Genomic DNA, 18,004 nt, shown 5'->3' on the forward strand with positions numbered 1-18,004 from the left:
CAGCTGGGCCTTGCATGGACACTTCCAAACCCAAGACAAAAAGGAGGAATCTGCAGATCTCTCTGTAGCTCTTGCTGGGTGGCCTCAGGCAATGGCTGACTTTGTACCTCCCTGGAGACCCAAGAGCCAGTGTACCCAGTGGTCTGTGTGAGATCATACCAGATTACAACTCTTCATATCCATAAGTGACACACTCAAGGGGCAGACTCAGTGAGCACCAAAGCCCCACTGAAGCAAGTCCTGCTCCATAAGGGTGTCTCCTGCACTGTAGTTGTAACTGGTCCCCTGCCGGGAGCCGGTCCATCCTTGCTGCTTGACACAGTCGCTGCAGAGAAGAAACATCTGCACAGCATATGTTTCAATGGACCTGGCATATATAGCATACTGTTCTTAATATGTTTGCTCCCTTTAGCGCCATGTGTTTTAACCAAGGTCACCTCTCCGAGAAAGGTTGTTTCCCCAGGTGGGGATCTTTCCCTGAGGTTAGGGAGGGGATAAAACCCCTTAATTAAGTGCCAGGCGGGTAGTTAAGCTACATAATCTTTACTCCCTGGAATGGAGATAAGAAACGCCCTAACCTTTGTAATAGAAATTGACAGGATTAAAATCGGCTGGTATAAATACGGATGTAACAAGACAATAAACATCAGATACTCATCAGTTCCTAACCAGAGCTCCGACCAGAACTTTGGCTGGAGATCCTGGCTATAGGTCCTGACTAGGCTGCTGATCAACTGAAGGCTGTCTTCGTGTCATTCCTTCTTCGCCGACTCCGTCCACACCTTTGGGGACCCCTGGACCCGCTGGGATTGGACCCCAGCAGTCCCCATAGCCAATTGGCCTGGAGGTCAATTCCTCCAGTGACACCAACAGCAATCAAAGCTCAACTACAACAAGACTGTGCTCACAGCCCACAAAGGGGTGCACTAAGAGTGTCTACCTCAGGTGATTGGGGACGCTGAGCCATTGGGCCATATTGGACACCTACTACACAGGGCCACTCTATCAACTCAAGGAGACTTAGCAGCTCTACCCAATGCATTGAAACAAACACAGGGAAGCAGCCAAAATGTGGAGACAAGAAAACATGTCACAAATGAAAGAAATGGAAGAAAGCAAACTACTGGATATAGAGTTCAAAACCACCATTATAAGGTTACTCAAGAATCTTCTAGAAACCTCCAAGGAACTTAATGAGACCTTCAAGGATCTTAGTGAGAATGCCAAAAAAAAGGAAAAGAACCAGTCAGAAATTAAGCATACACTGACTGAAATAAAGAATAATATACAGGGATTCAACAGTAGACTAGAGTATCCTGAGAATCAAGTAAGTGATATGAAATATGAAGAAGCAAAAAACACTCAACCAGAAGAGCAAAAAGAAAAAAGAATCCAAAAATATGAAAATAGTGTAAGGAGCCTCTGGGACAACTTCAAATGGACCAACATCCGAATTATGGGGGTGCCAGAATAAGAGAGAGAGAAAGATATTGAAAACCTATTTGAAGAAATAATGACAGAAAACTTCCCCTACCTGGTGAAATAAATAGACTTACAAGTCCAGGAAGCACAAAGAACCCCAAACAAGAGGAATCCAAAGAGAACCACACCAAGACACATCATAATTAAAATGCCAAGGGCAAAAGACAAAGAAAGAATATTAAAAGCAGCAAGAGAAAAACAGTTAGTTACCTACAAAGGAGTGCCCATAGGACTGTCAGCTGATATCTCAACAGAAACTATGCAAGCCAGAAGGGAGTGGCAAGAAAAATTCAAAGTGATGAATACTAAGGACCTACAACCAAGATTACTCTACCCAACAAAGCTATCATTTAGAATTGAAGGTCAGATAAAGAGCTTCACAGACAAGAAAAAGCTAAAGGAGTTCATCACCACCAGTATTATATGAAATGCTGAAAGGTATTCTTTAAGAAGAGGAAGAAGAAGATAAAGGTAAAGATAAAAAATTATGAACAACAAAGTGACAACAAATACATATCCATCAACAAGTGAATCTAAAAATAAAATGAATAAAAAATCTGATGAACAGAGTAAACTGGTAAATGGAATAGAATCAGGGGCATGGAAATGGAAAGACCTACGATTCTCAGAGGGAAGAGGGTGTGGGGCGGTGCAGGAAGAGATTGGACAAAGATCTTACATGCATGTATGCAGTACCTATGGACACAGACAATAGGGTGGCAATGACCTGGGATGGGGTGGGAACCGGGTGGAGGGGAGCTATGGGGGGGAAAAAAGAGAGACATCCGTAATAATCTCAACAATAATGATAAAAAGAAGATAATTTTTAAAAAAAGTTAGGCAGGAAGTATTTTTCATTGCACTCCACCATGAAAAAGAAGGAATAAAGTGTTCTGCATCAACTGTAGCTATTAAGTTATTTAACATAGAAAATGTTTAGGGAAACTGTGGGTTTTGATGGTTCAAGTTTGTAAAAGGAGACATGAGACGGGCACACAGGCCATCAGAGCTTTCACAGGATGGCCAAGAGCTCCAGCCCTAAACAATCAGAGGCCACTTTTGCACATGCTCAGTGAGAGGGAAGAACACTCCAAAGCTTTGCACTGTAGTATAGGAGGCCAAAGCTGACAATGCTCAGTGAGAAGAACATGAGGGCTTTGCACTGGAGGGTAGGAGGCCAAAGTGGACAGGAGAGATGAAAGCTGAGGGGACTGATCCACCTACAAAACACTCAACACAAAGATTCCAAAGATCGCTGTTTTCTCCCTTGATGTCTGCAGATGACACCTCTAGGTAAAGAAGGGAGTTTTAATTGGCAAGCATGCATGTCCATTTTGTAAGAGATAGGAGAATATAAGGAAAAGCACTTAAAATCCCTCAAAATTTCCTCAAATCTCATTCTGTTCATAAATTTAGCCAGTGGAAGCAAGAAAGGGGACATCTGCACACCCCACCCATATACGTGCACCTGTGCACTTCGAATCCAAAGCAATGTGCTAAAACTAGCCAGAAAAAAATAAACAAGTGAAAATAATTCTTAGGCAAAATGTACACTTATGAAACACAGACATTAAAGGAAATATATTAGAGTATATAAGCTGAGTTCTATCATTATTGAATGCCATCCAAAAATAATAATTTTCTCTATTCTAGAGTTTTCCAATAGCCAGTTCATTAATTTTCCTCATATAGAAAAGCAATGTTTGGTTATTACAGAATTAGACTGGTCTAGAACTCACTAAACAGTAGAACTTACCATGGACGTAGAAGTCCATGAAATAATGTATATATACATTAAGCCCTTTCAGAATTTTGGTCCAAAAAAATATCCAGGAAATATGTTTCAGGTTTAGCTTCATCAGTTTTATACATGACCTAGGTCATTTCTCCTATGTGACTGCTCAAATGCCAGTGGGCACCTTAGTCATTTTCAGAGTGCTTTCACCTGCATTATCCCAACAGATCCCTGTGGTAGTCCTTGAGGCAGGTGGGAGAAGCAGTATTGTCCCTGCTTAACAGATGAGGAACAAAAATGCATCGAAGTAAACAAGTCAGAGGTAATGAAGATAGAACGAAAGAGCTAAAAGTGACTGACTCTTAAGTTTCAATCTCACAACAAATGGAATATTCCCTTTACGGTTACCAATCATAGTATTCTGGCAACATTTCTTTTTTATTTTGGCAATATCCTTTAGTCTATCTTCTATTAGCTATTTCTCACCAATCTTTGTCATTAATTCATATCCTGGGTTAAGGTTCCTTCTTCCAGAACATTTCCCCTTAGGAATCAGAGAAACATGAGCTGGGTTTCTATCTATTGGTCCAAAGAGAGGGGACCACTAATACTTGGTAACTCACCCTTTGGCATGCCATTGTTCTTTATTAACAAACACATCACCCTAAATAAGGCACACTTGGCTTGCTTTTACTGAACAATCAATCCACCTTCAGAGCTAGAACTTATGAGGCACAGCCTCCCATTCTGTTTCAAAAACTCTATAGTCCTCCTCGGCTTTTCCCTCTTTCTCAGTCCTCACTGAAGTGATTTCTTGTACAGAAATGAAATGGCATATTGTATGAAATAATTATAAGATCTTTTTTAATTCCTCTGTTCGTGTTAATAAGCTCGTATTTGGGAGGAAAGCTAAAATGAGTTCTGACGATGATAGGTGGAAGGTGGTAACTGAGCTAGCATCAATGCATTCATTTTAAACCACCTGGAGAAATGCAGCATTATTTCATTGCAAAGGTCTGGAAATCCCCAAATACACACATTTGTTCTGAGACGATAACTGCAGTTCTCCACATGAACAGTGACATCTTGGTTGTTTTTGGCATGAGTGGCTTGAATGAATGCTATACCATCTCATTAAGCCCAGCTCAAGAAAAGATTGATGAGGTCACAGCAGAGGAGTGAAGTCACAAGCTAATCTGACTTCACAGAACAAAAGAAGTTTAACTGATGAAAAGATGTCCCCAGAGTAGAAGTCAATATCCTTTTGCCATCCACATCCTTTCAGTGGGGGAAAAAGTGAAGGCTAGACTCTTAGCATGCCCACAGTAACATGGGACTAACAGCATTTTAAAGTCTCATGTGAATGATGCAATGACTAGCTGACCATTCAAATCCTAGAAAGGTCACATTATCAGTTCCTATCAGTGCATCAGAGACGAAGCAGTAGAGTGTGAAACTCGAGTTCCACTATGAGCTAAGAGAATGATTAAAGTCAGAAGTGATCCATGGCTGCTGAGAAACGAAATCCAAGATTCCTAATATTATCAGTAACATGGAGCTGCACAAGATAATTGTAGGTGGCAAAAAAAAAAAAAAAATAGTTACATTTTGCTTTTAGTTTTTTAATGAGCCAAGAAAAGCAGTTGGATTAATGAAAATATTAGTTATTAGCTATAAATTTTGGTAATGGATAGGATTTTTAAGAGTTTAGAAGGCTGGCTGATCATAAATATTTCAAAGTGCACACTATTAATTCAAGCCAATCAATAATACAGCATAACCCTCCAGCTACACTACCAATAAGAAGAAATTTATGCATTACTTTTATTCCCACTGAAATTCATATCCAAAGGTTTGGGATTGATTATAGCAAGAAAAATTGTTCTTTTATCAAAGTATTATTTATTAGTCAAACATTTCCCAAGCAATAACATGTTATGACTCCTTAATTTGTTGAGTAGAAAACTGAGTAGTGACATTTCTTGAAAACTTGCTACAATCCCACAGGAAAGAATTGACATCATTACAATGTGTTTTCCTTAACTTGACAGGAAGTCAACTTCAAGCAGATTGACTTGAACTGGGATCTCATTTAGGAAGCGTAAGTATCCAATAAACTGTGTTATTTTTTTTTTTTTACTTGCAAAATACTCAAGTTCCAGTGGCTTACCATCCTGTACTTTACTTTCTAAAAACTTGGCATTCCCACGTGGACTTCTGGTAGAATGAGCAATGCAAAGAGCTGGCTTGGACTTGGCTTGTCCTTGTACTTCTGGGGATTGATGGACCTTACGACCACCGTTCTCTCAAGCACACCAACACCACCAGGCAAATTAAAAGCGCTCCTGTCAGACAAGCCACAGTTACACTCAAGGACAAAGAGGAGCTGGGTTTGGAACCAGTTTTTTGTTCTGGAAGAGTACACTGGAACTGACCCTTTGTATGTTGGGAAGGTAAGAACTGCCAAAGAGAAAGATAAATGATCAGGATATTGAATGCTGAAATTGAGTATGAATTGAATATGAAAGCTCACCTAGCCTGTGTCTGAAGCCTAGGAACAATTTTAATGAGTGGTATGTTACTTGACAGTTAGCTGAATTTAATTTTTACTTTGTCAGATAACCAGTCAGAAAGGAAAAGATTTCCCTCCTTGTCTCCTTGTTCATGGATCTGTACTGAGTGGAGAGGGGGGTTGTGAGTGGGATTTGGAGGGAAAGCCTGGGCCCCTGCAAGAGCCATTCAAGTCCCAAAAGAAGAAGCAACAGTCTTGGGAATGACAGGATAGGGAAGAAAGAAACTAGGGAATGCAAAGGGGGAAACAGAGGGCTTTTTTGCTTTGCTTTGCTTTTTTCTTCAAAGCATTTCCACAGGTATAGCCTAAGGCCCAAATTTAAGGGGGAGGGAAGAGAATACAACATTCTTCATTTCAGAAAATCTTAGCATGTGCTCTATCCTAAAGGATAGCTGGAGACAATCAATGAATATATTCACAAACTTTATACTCAAATTCCCTTGATATATCTATCATTTTATTTTTAATCCAAGCTTTCTCCTATGTTTACATTATTTGGTTGTTAATCAGAGACCGTGTTATGAAAGCAACCAAGGTTAGAGAAAATGGGAAACAAGGAACTAATTAAAAAATAAATAATTCATTTAAATAATAACTTAAACACTTGTTTAGCACAAATGCTAAGAATATGGGTTTCAGAGACACATGTGGGTTCCAGACCTGCTCTGCCAAGGGCTTCCAGAGTGACTCTGGACAGGTTCACTAAGACCCATTAACCTTTGTTTCTTCAAATGTAATGGGGATAATAAGAGAACTACAACTTTTCAAGAGTTGTCTATATAAACGCTTTCCTCCCACTCACTTTTTTAAAAATAGATATTTTTATTGATTTCAGAGAGGAAGGGAAAGGGGGAGATAGAAACATCAATGATGAGAGGAATCATTAATTAGCTCCCTCCTGCATGCTCCCCTCCCACTGGGGACTGAGCCCACAACCCGGGCATATGCCCTGACCTGGAATCGAACCATGACCACCAGGTTCATGGGTTGATACTCAACCACTGAGCAACACTGGCTGGGCCCTCCCACTCACTTCTTAAACCAATTACCTGACTTCTAACCCCACCACTGCACTAAAGCTGTTTCCCATGCTCCTAAGGACTTCCCCACTACCAAAGCCAATGGTTTCATTTTATTGAGTGACATTGCTGGCCAGCTCCTCCTCCTTGACTCATGATCCTTTTTGGCTTCACAACCTTCACAATCCTCTCAGCCTCTTTGCTGGTCCTCTCCCTGACCCCAATTACTGGAGGTCTTATAAGCTCTGCCCTGGGCCTCTTTGCTACCCAAACTCATTCCCTGGGAGGATTCACCACCTTGTGATTTTTTTAAAAATTCTATATTGTTTAAAATATTAAGTATGTCTCCTTTTTCCCACATTGGCCTCTCCCCGGCCACTTCCACCCCTAGTACATGACCTCACCCCCTATTGTCTGTGTCTATTGGTTATGCTTATATGAATGCATATAAGTCCTTTGGTTGATCTCTTACCCCTCTCTGCCTTCCCTCTGAGGTTTGATGGTCAACTCAATGCTTCTCTGTCTCTGGATCTATTTTTGTTCATCAGTTTATGTTGTTCTTTATATTCCACAAATGAGTGAGATCACGTGATATTTATTTTTCTCCAACTGGCTTATTTCACTTAGCATAATGGTCTCCAGGTCCATCCATGCCATTGCGAATTGAAAGAATTCTTTCTTTTGTAAAGTAGCGTAGTATTCCATTGTGTAGATGTACCACCATTTTCTAATTCACTCATCTGCTGATGGGCACTTAGGCTGTTTCCAAAATCTTAGCTATTGTAAATTGTGCTGCTAGGAACATAGGGGTACATATATCCTTTCTGATTGGTGTTTCTGATTTCTTGGGTTATATTCCTAGAAGTGGGATTACTGGGTCAAATAGGAGTTCCATTTTTAATTTTTTGAGAAAACTCCATACTGTCTTCCACAGTGGCTGCACCAGTCTGCATTCCCACCAGCAGTGCAAGAGGGTTCCTTTTTCCTCACATCCTTGCCAGCACTTGTTATCTGTTGATTTGTTGATGATAGCCATCTGACCAGTGTGAGATGGTACCTCATTATCATTTTGATTTGTATCTCTTGGATGATTAGTGACTTTGAGCATGTTTTCATATGTCTCTTGGCCTACTGTATGTCCACTTTCAAAAAGTGTCTATTTAGGTCCACTGCCCATTTTTTGATTGGATTCTTTATCTTCCTTTTGTTAAACTGTATGAGTTCCCTAAAAATTTTGGAGATTAAACTCTTATCGGATAAAATACTGGCAAAAATTCTCCCATGCAGTAAGCTCTCTTGTGTTGTTGATGGTATCTTTTGCTGTGCAGTAGCTTTTTATTTTGATGTAGTCCCATTTGTTTGTTTTTCTCCTTAGTTTCCATTATCCTAGGAGCTGTATTGGTAAAGATATTGCTAAGACATATGTCTGATTATTTTGCTGCCTATGGATTCTTCTAAGATTTTTATGGTTTCCCATCATACGTTTAAGTCCTTTATTCATTTTGAGTTTATTTTTGTGTATGGTGTAAGCTGGTGGTCTAATTTCATTATTTTTCATGTATCTTTCCAATTTTCCCAACACCATTTACTGAAGAGACTATTTGACTCCATTGTATGCTCTTGCCTCCTTTGTCAAATATTAATTGAGCATAATGGCTTGGGTCGATTTCTGGGTTCTCTGTTCTGTCCCATTGGTCTATATGTCTGTTCTTGTGCCAGTATCAGGCAGTTTTGAGAACAGTGGTTTTGTAATATAGTTTGATATCTGGTATTATAATTTCTCCAACTTCGTTCTTCTTTCTCAAGATTGCTGTAGCTATTCGGGGTCCTTTTTTATTCAATACTAGAGGCCCAGTGCATGAAAATTCATGCACTGGAGAGGGGGAGGGTCCCTCAGCCCGGCCTGCCCCCGCTCACATTCCAGGAGCCCTCAGGGGTGGGAGGCGACCCAGCCATCAGGGGAAGGTGATGCCCCCATCACATCTCTGCTGCTGCCACTGCTGGCAGTGCAAGCCTCAGCGGCCCTGGTTACCTGAGCCTCGGGCCAGCCTTGGGCAGCTGGGGGGCTTGAGGAGACTGGGGGACTCAGGAGGCAGGCGGGCCCGGCTTTGCCACGTGCCTGCCAACACAGCAGGGCTGAGGGGACTGGGCGCCGCTATCTTGTGGCTGTGGGTGCCACCATCTTTGTGACGATGTGAGGGTCAATTAGCATATTCCCTCTTTATTAGATAGGATGAATTTTTGGAGAGTTCGTCTAAGTCTGTGAAATATGCCGTTGGTATCTTAATGGGGGTTGCATTGAATCAATAGATCGCTTTCGATAGTATGGACATTTAATTATGTTGATTCCACCAATCCATGAACACAGTATATTCTTCCATTTGTTTATGTCTTCCTCTATCCCTGTTTTCAATGTCCTGTAGTTTTCCAAGTATAGGTCTTTTACCTCCTTAGTTAAGTATATTCCTAGGTATCTTAATTTTTTTGGTGTAATGGTAAATGGGATTTTTTTTGTTTCTCTTTCTGTGAGTTCATTATCTATACTAATAAAAGGGTAATATGCTAATTAGACTGCACGGGACGTCTTCCTGATGACCTTCCAGACGTCCTTTCTGACAAAGCCTGGCCGGGCGAAGCTGCCTGCGATCCCGGGCACCTGCAGCTGTGGCCGGCTCAGGCGAAGCCACCTGTAGTTGTTTACCAGTGTACTGTACGTGGGTGTTATTTTTAAAGGGAATGTAGTGTTGGCTGCACAGGAGCCGCTGCTCTAGCTTGGGGACGCAGCGGGGCCCACACCACGGCTTCCTGAGGGCGCTGTTTGCTGGCCATCAAGGCTGTCCCCACTGAGGGCTTCTGGCTCAGTCCAAAGTTTGGGCCAGGAAGCTGGATAGTGAGTTTCATGCTCTGTCCAAGCCTTAGCATAGATTACGAGTTCCCACCAGGGAACATTGTCTTCTCTAAGTTCGGGCTCCGCTCCCTCATTCACATTCCGGGAACAAAGCCACCTGTTTCTCTTCAACCTGGAAGCCATGCCAGGCCCAACTGTGCGGCCACTGGTTCTGGAGCAGATTTCACACACCCACATACTCACTAGCACACAACGCCCTGGCCGCAGGTGGACTCTCATCACCCTGCATGGTTTGTGTCCTCGCTCTCTTGCTCTCAATGTCCCCAGTCCATATGTGCCCATCCGTCTCTCGGGCTTACAGTTCTGTCCTTGTATAAATGCGCTTCTGTTACTTCATGCTATCTTCAGAGGCAGAATGCTGGAAAGGCAGCATCTGACTGCTTTCTGGGGTTGCTCCTTTGCATGAGGCTCCACTCCTCTCATTGTGGGCCTGTCCGCTGAAAAGCCCTGAGTTTGCATTTGGTTTATAGCCTGGTGGTGTGGACCCTGATGCAAAACAACTGTCAGCTTCAAGTGTCTATGCGGTGAGAGTGGGCGCAAGGGGAGCTATATTACCTGGAATCTGTTGTTCAGCTTTGAGGATAACAGGGAGGCCTGGGCTTTGCACCATGATACCACATAAAATCCAAAGAACTCTCAGTGGCTTCATTTCCAATACTTTAACACACTATAAAATAAATCCACTTTTTTTCTTCTCTAAATCTAAACAATCTTCTGTCATTAAAGTGAAGACATAGAAAGAATGTGTTGACATTAGATTTTCACTAAAAACATGTTGTGTCCATTTTCAGAATGCATATCCCAAGGGCGTTCCAAAAAAATGAAACAGTTCAAGGTTCAGTTCAAGGCTGACTCTCTTGGTAAGGAATGGGGGTGAGGGGCATAATACAGGCATTTCTCTCCAAGGGCTTATAGTCTTAGTTGGAGGGAATAAGACATATAGTATTAAAAAGTTCAGTATTTCAAGAGTTAAAAACAGTACAAGACAAATACAAGAGGTCTTATAGTATTAGGCAAGTTTCAAATGAATAGAGGTTCAAAACTTCAAATGGCAGTGGTTATAAATGTTCAACTTGGTAAATGTGCATCTTACCCAAAGAACTTACCGTTGTAATTTGGCCCTATGGAAAACCTTTGAAAACTCAGAGGCTGAATCTTAGTAATTGTTGTCTTTTATCCAAAAATTGCTTTGATTTTAAAGGCCTCCTTGGTCCTTTACCCCCCGCCCCCAAGTTTTTAGTATATGAAAGCTGATACGTTAAAGTTGTTGGTCAAGAAGTAATGCCACCATGATCTTTGAGGTAGAATTTTTGGTCAAAACTTCCCCCACTTTCTTCTTATACCCTGTTTATTTCTACAAATTAAGGTGGTAATTGTCCACTCTGTTTTGTAAATTCAGTAACTGGAGGAACACAAATTTTTTTAATGTTTCACCTAAACAAGCTGAGTAGATTCCAGAGCCCAAATACTAGGGACTGAGCATGCTGCCTATTAGCAAAGTGCTCATTTAACCTCTTGGGTTGGCTTTTATGTCTGTCTCAGTAATGAAGACAGAACATGCAAACACAGTATAAGCCTCCAGACAAATAAAGGGTGGGGCAAAAGCAGGCTTACAATTGTTTATATGGAAAGTAATACAGTAATTAATCTATATATATATAAGACTAATATGCAAAGTGTCCCCTCAGGAGTTCGGCCAGGAGACTGGGAGTTTGATCACTCGCTATGACATGTGCTGACCACCAGGAACAAAGGAAGGCCCCAGCCGGAAGCCAGATGGCCCCGATTGGCCCTGATCACTGGCCAGGCCTAGGGACCCTACCTGTGCATGAATTTCGTGCACTGGGCCTCTAGTTGGTGTATAAAAAAGCCACTGATTTCTGGCTATTACATTGCTAAAATCATTAAGTAAGTCTAGCAGTTTTTTGATGGAGTCTTTAGGGTTTTCTATGTACATTATCATTATCATGTCATCTTTGAATAATGACATTTTTACTTCTTCTTTTCTAATTTGGATGCCTTTTATTTCTTCTTCTTGTCTGATTGCTATGGCTAGCACTTCTAGTACTATGTCGAACAGAAGTGGTGAAAGTGGGCATTTCTGTCTTGTTCCTGTTCTTAAGGGGAAATGGTTTTAGTTGCCCATTGTCATATAAGGCTTTTATTATGTTGAGGTATGATCCCTCTAGTCCCACTTTGCTGAGAGGTTTTATCAGGAAAGGGTGTTGGATTTTGTCAAATGCTTTTTCTGCATCAATTGATTTTTGGTCATGTGATTTTGTCTCTCAATTTGTTATGTGATATATCACATTTATTGATTTGCAGATATTATACCAGCTTTGCATCCCCAGAATAAATCCCACTTGGTCACGGTGTATGATCTTTCTAATGTAATGCTGGATCCGATTTGCTAAGTTTTGTTGAGGATTTTAGCATCTTTGTTCATGAGGGATATTGGCCTGTAATTCTCTTTCTTTTTACTGTCTTTATCTGGTTTTGGGATTAGGGTAGTGCTGGGTCTTTCTATACCATTCTCTAAAGTAGGCCCTTCTGTTAGACTCTCCCACTACCCTTATTTTTTTTTCACAGTTCTAATCACAACCTACAATTTATGTGTTTACTTACATGTACATTGTCTGAAGTCCCAGACTAGACTATAAAATCAGTGAGGACAAGGATATTGGGCCCATTTTATCCTCAAATCCCAAGAAGCACCTATTACATAGAAGATGCTAAAAAAAAAATATGTAGCTCAGAATTAAATAAGCTGACACATGGAAAACCATTAGCACAGTACCTAGTTCGGAGGAAAATCTTAATCGTTACCCTGCAGTAGTAACAGGTGGTGGTAGTAACAGTTATAGTGCTAATAGTGGTAGTAGTTTTCCTTGACTTCTCCCTTTCCTTGTCTTCTTTCTTCATGCACAGCCAGTCACCACATCCTGTCCATATTCCTTGCCAGTTTTTCTCAGATTCATCTCATCCTCTCCAAGCTCTGTCATTACTGCGGTCCTTCTGTTCTTCATGATTAGATTCACTAAGTAGGCACTGCCTGCCTCCCTGTGGAGAGACGCATCCATCCCTCGCCCCAGGACTCAGAACATTTATCTCCTTAAAGCACCCTTTCCATCACATTGCTCCTCTGATTAAGAAAGCACTGGAGAACTCTTAGCATATAGTTTAAGGACTTTCAGAAAATGACTCCTCCCTTAACCAGCTCTCCCTACAATTTCTCAAATCTAGCCCTAATCCCAACTGAGCTGGGTCTCCTTACTGGCCCTGACACATACCACATTTGTCCCTAACCCAGAAGTATGCCCATGCTACTGCCCTGCACAAGACATGCAGTCACCTACTCTCTGTTCAATTACATTCAAATTCCTTAGTCCCAGTTTAAAAGCTGCCGAAACCGGTTTGGCTCAGTGGATAGAGCGTCGGCCTGCGGACTGAGGGGTCCCGGGTTCGATTCTGGTCAAGGGCATGTACCCGGGTTGCAGGCACATCCCCAGTGGGAGATGTGCAGGAGGCAGCTGATCGATGTTTCTCTCTCATCGATGTTTCTGGCTCTCTGTCTCTCTCCCTTCCTCTCTGTAAAAAATCAATAAAATATATTTTAAAAAAATAATAATAAAATAAAATAAAATAAAAGCCATTTCCAGCATGAACGCACCTTCTATCTACTCAGAATTCCAAAGACTTCCAATTACTCATTATCTGTAAAATGTTTCTTCCAACTAGATATACATGGCTACTGGTAAAATTACTTTAAGAAAAAAACATTTGTATTCAGTAACTGCTTTGTATGAATGGACAATTTAGAGCCCTCTTCTCTTCTCCCAAGGGGAGAAACTGAAATGTCACTCCAAGCCTTCCCTACACCTCCCCAACACTGAAAACCCAGCACAGCATTGAAGAAAGACAAGGGTACCTAACATTTTACGGGGCTACTACAGTACTATGTGTCAGTCAGTCACATTCACACAGAGATCATCTAATTACCATAACAATGCTTTGAGGTAAGTACAGTTCACCACTTTTAGGTAATTAGCCCAGAAATCTTGGCTTACAGAGGTCATTTTCATTGCTCAGAGTTACACAAAAGGTAACAGTAAAAGACCAGATAAAATATACACCAAAATCTGACACTGAAGCAATTGGCTTTCCTTTATATTGCCCTGCATACATATGGCTCTGACTTTAGACTCAGCCCTGAAAGATACACTGAAGAGTCAATGGTATTAGGGTAGGGCCAGAAATCCAACCAAGCCTGACTGTCTCCTGATGCTGGAAATACCTGGCTGTGTAGCACTGTCTAGTACTCATGATTAGTGCTTACCCTTTTCTAATTACCCCAACCCAGGACACAGGACACCCCATGAATCCCTGAAGTCATTGGCCAGCCAACACATCAGCAACCAGTGGGAGTGTTTTCATGCTGTTCTGGGTGTACTACCCCCACATGAAGAAGACAATTATCTATTCACTTACCCAGGCACTTTACCCCCTTACTTTTCAAAGAGAATTCATCTACCTTTCATCCCTTTACACTCCAGGGGCACGAGCTTGTCACTTTGTGCTCTGGGAGATGTCTGTTTAGAGAGGCTGCCTGAGTATTTGCTTATTTCAGAAAGGAGTATTACAACACTTATCAGCTGTAATTGGTGTGGCCTCACAAAATCCACACTGGGCTTTCCAGGGACAGGCAGTGTCGAGGAAAAGCTAGGTTATACTGGCATATGCAAAGAGAGATACAGAGAGCTCGTGTTTGTGCAAAAATCTGTGGTTCCAAGTCATACTGAGGTTAACAACTACTTGGAAGCTGTCTAACCACAAACTGAAAGCACTTACTGCACTCCTGGACTATGCGAGGCACTATGAAAGATGGCAAAAGGACTGAAACTCACCCTTGTTTTTAAGATCATAAATCAAGTAAGATTTTTCATAATCAGTGTGTTCCCATCATTCACTACTCCTTTGGCTGAAGATCTTATAGACTAAAGAATTATTAGGTTAAGTAGACTATCTACCCATCTCGTTCTGTCTAGGACAGTGGTCGGCAAACTGCGGCTCGGCAAACCGTAGCTCGCGAGCCACATGCGGCTCTTTGGCCCCTTGAGTGTGGCTCTTCCACAAAATACCGGCTCTTCCACAAAATACCGACTTCTGCACATGGGCCACGAAGTTTCAATCGCACTGTACGTGCGCGCCCCCACGTGGTATTTTGTGGAAGAGCCACACTCAAGGGGCCAAAGAGCCGCATGTGGCTCGCGAGCCGTGGTTTCCCGACCACGGGCTAGGAGATTTGGGGAAGAAAAATGTTTTCCCAAGATATACATAACTGTGTGCTGCCAACTCCACTCTAGAAGTTCCTACCTTCCTCTAAAGAGGTGGTGCTCAGTCGGTGTTGGCTGAATTTAATATGGATATGTATATAAAACATTTTATTGATGTGCCAATTTGCTGAGTGACTTAGAAAAGCTGTTAATGCCTCTTTGCAATTTTCCCAACCAAGTATGTATTCATGGCTGGCAAACACTAATGCTGAATGCACATTACTATGCTGGTCATTAGGCTGGTGTGTCTCTGCTCTACATGCACCTTTCCATACTCCACTTTGTGACACTGGTGCTGGAACTCTGCAAGCCACCATTTCTCCTTTTCCAACCAGTTCCCTGGTGGGTTCTGAGAGTAGAATGCTCTGAATGGAGAATCACCGAGGCAGGAGCAGGGAGAAGGGACTTCGTACTTTTACCCAGTCAGCACCTGATTCCAGTTTCTGAGTTCTTTCCACACTCACACCACCAGCCTCATCACTACCCCTCACAAATATCAGCACCAGTGGGTGACATCCCCTTCTCAGACAGCTCAGTTCTGCAGAAGGTGGCTGCTGGGCAGACCTCCTCTAAGCTCCAGAATCCTCAGCCCCAGTGGACAGCACTCCAACTCAGAGGTCTGAGGCTCAGCCTCCTCCCAACATCAAGATTCTAGGAGACCCAACCTCTGCCCTATGCTCCCCCAGCTGTGTCCTGGTGTTACTATCCTTCCCAAACCTCAGGGTTCCCTTTTTGCCTTTCATGTTAAATTCTTTGCTAAAATAACTAGTGTATATTTGTTTCCAGATTGGATCCTGAACTGAAACAATTATATTCCCCAGAAACCAATTCTCTGTAAGCAGATCCTCCCCCTTTCATAGCTGGTACTCTTCCTGTTCATAAGAGCTACCCCCTGATTTGCTCCAATCCCTCCCTCCACTCTTCCTTCCCTTGCTCTTACAGATGCAACAGCAAACACACACTCAGAAACTACTTGAAAGATGCTGAGCTCTTTCAAACACAGGTGAAGTGGTTTCACAAACAGCTTTAACTGTAATTGTACATCTCACACCATTTTTTCAACAAAATTTTACTGAGCATTTACTACATGTGAGAACCCACGCTAAGATGAAAGCCACATGGTTCCTGACTTCAAGGACCTCACAGTCTAGACTAGAGAGTTCTTCAAATTCTTCCAGCTCATCCATATTAGATTAAAACAAAGATAACAGATCTGAGGTTCAGCCCAGACTACTGGCATCAGCCAGCCAGATGGCTCTGAGGAGCAAGAACATCCTCCACAGCAGCAACAATGTTTAGCCCTCAGTTACTTATTAAGCTCTCTCCATGGGCAGAGAACTTAAACTTGGCCAATGATGATCACAACTTTGCTTAGCATTGTTACAGTTATTGAACACAACCATTTAGATGACAAATAGAACATCTCAAAACAATCAGCTTCTATTCTTTCTTTTTCCCCTAAATAATCTGCCAAGCCTTGAATTAACCTGCTTCATTCTAAGTGAAAGTCCTATGCCACATACCTTGAAATGATATATATCTACATGTATATTTATATGTATATTTACATACATATGTAATCACATGCATACATACATATTTTTTAATTTTAAAAAAATCCTGAGATCCTTGTCCTCCTCCCAATTCCATTCCGCTGCCTGAGAAGAGAGTTCCACATGGAATGGATTTTCATTTCTTTGTGGCCAGGTTTGAATAAATGGCTTTCCATTCTACACAATAAGAACTGGGCACCTCTGCTTTTTAAACTGAATGAAAAGAAGATTTGGATTGCGAAAAATAATAATACTGTATATGGAATGAGGGAATGTGAGCACTTCATATTCTAAATAGAATTCTTTCAGTAGAAAAAATCCCCAGCTATTTTTTCAGTCAATTTTGTTCTCTTATTTCCCTCCCCTAGATAAGACACAGCTGAATTCCTCTAGGCAGCAAAATCACTGCCTGCCTGGTTTGGCCGCGAGTCAATCTGAGATCAGCTCAAAACCAGCCACAACCTCCAAACTCACCCTTGTCTGAGGATGTTGTGCATACATTTTCAGGTGTCTTCTTGGCGTCTATGCCATTTAATCCTCAGAGTAACACTGTCCCAGCAGTGCTTCAGGCAGCCTTCTGCAGCTTTACCACTGGACTACGCATTTTAAAAAGCCAACAGGTTTCTGCCATCTCTGCTACATGCCTGAAGGTTTGAAGGGAGCAGAGAAGAGCTGGACATACTAACACCCTTTTCTTAATGTGTGTCTATCATCCTAATCAGCGCCATTTATAGCATTATTATGGGAAACGCTGTGCTAGGTGCTTTATACACATTAATTTCTAATGAGCCCTAACAACCTTTTCAAGTATGTATTCATATTGTTCTCCACATTTATACAAGAAATTTGAGAGTTATAAACTAATTTGTCAAGGGTACTCAGTTTATAACTGGCATTGTGTTCAGGCCAGATATGTTTGCCTCTCTGGCCTAAGCCTAACACTGGTTGTCTGATAAACTAAATCTCATGAACTTCATCACTGAACTATTCAAAGTGCTAATGATCCCAACAACAACAGAATGAGTGGTGGCTGACTAAATGTAACTAATTTTTGTTGCCCTCCCCCCCTTAGAGAGAGACTGTTAATTATACATAGCACAAATTTCCAGGGTTCTTGCCACCTGTATACAATGTCCAAAATTAGAGATGCAGAAATTTATTTCTAGGCTTAATATGAAAATAGTGTCCCTGGACTCCTTTCAAGAGTTATCACAAAGTAATTTGGGAGGAAATACAGTTGGATGAGCAGATAAAAGCATGTCCCAAATGCAACCATCTACTTATAGATTTGACTGATCCAGTTATGAGGCTAGGAACTAGTCCCACCGAAAAGAGAGGTGCACTGATGCAAGAAAAATAACCAACAGTTACAGTCCACTCTAACACCTGAAATGTAAATGAG

General features: G+C 41.7%; 1 protein-coding gene across 2 annotated transcripts in view; it reads left to right on the forward strand.

The window, feature by feature from the left end:
- CDH20 (cadherin 20) overlaps positions 1–18,004 on the forward strand; it is a 206,940-nt gene that overhangs the window by 139,692 nt on the left and 49,244 nt on the right. For both annotated transcript variants that reach the window (XM_070420392.1, XM_070420391.1), the window contains 2 exons: positions 5,269–5,318; positions 5,442–5,670. In XM_070420392.1, coding sequence (XP_070276493.1) covers positions 5,443–5,670 — 228 coding nt within the window. In that variant the 5' untranslated portion in view covers positions 5,269–5,318; position 5,442. The remainder of the gene's footprint in view (positions 1–5,268; positions 5,319–5,441; positions 5,671–18,004) is intronic.

This window comes from Myotis yumanensis, unplaced genomic scaffold (genome assembly GCF_028538775.1).
Source record: "Myotis yumanensis isolate MYYU_CA2020_CCGP unplaced genomic scaffold, mMyoYum1.0.hap1 SCAF_7, whole genome shotgun sequence".
In the NCBI taxonomy this organism is placed as follows: domain Eukaryota; kingdom Metazoa; phylum Chordata; class Mammalia; order Chiroptera; family Vespertilionidae; genus Myotis; species Myotis yumanensis.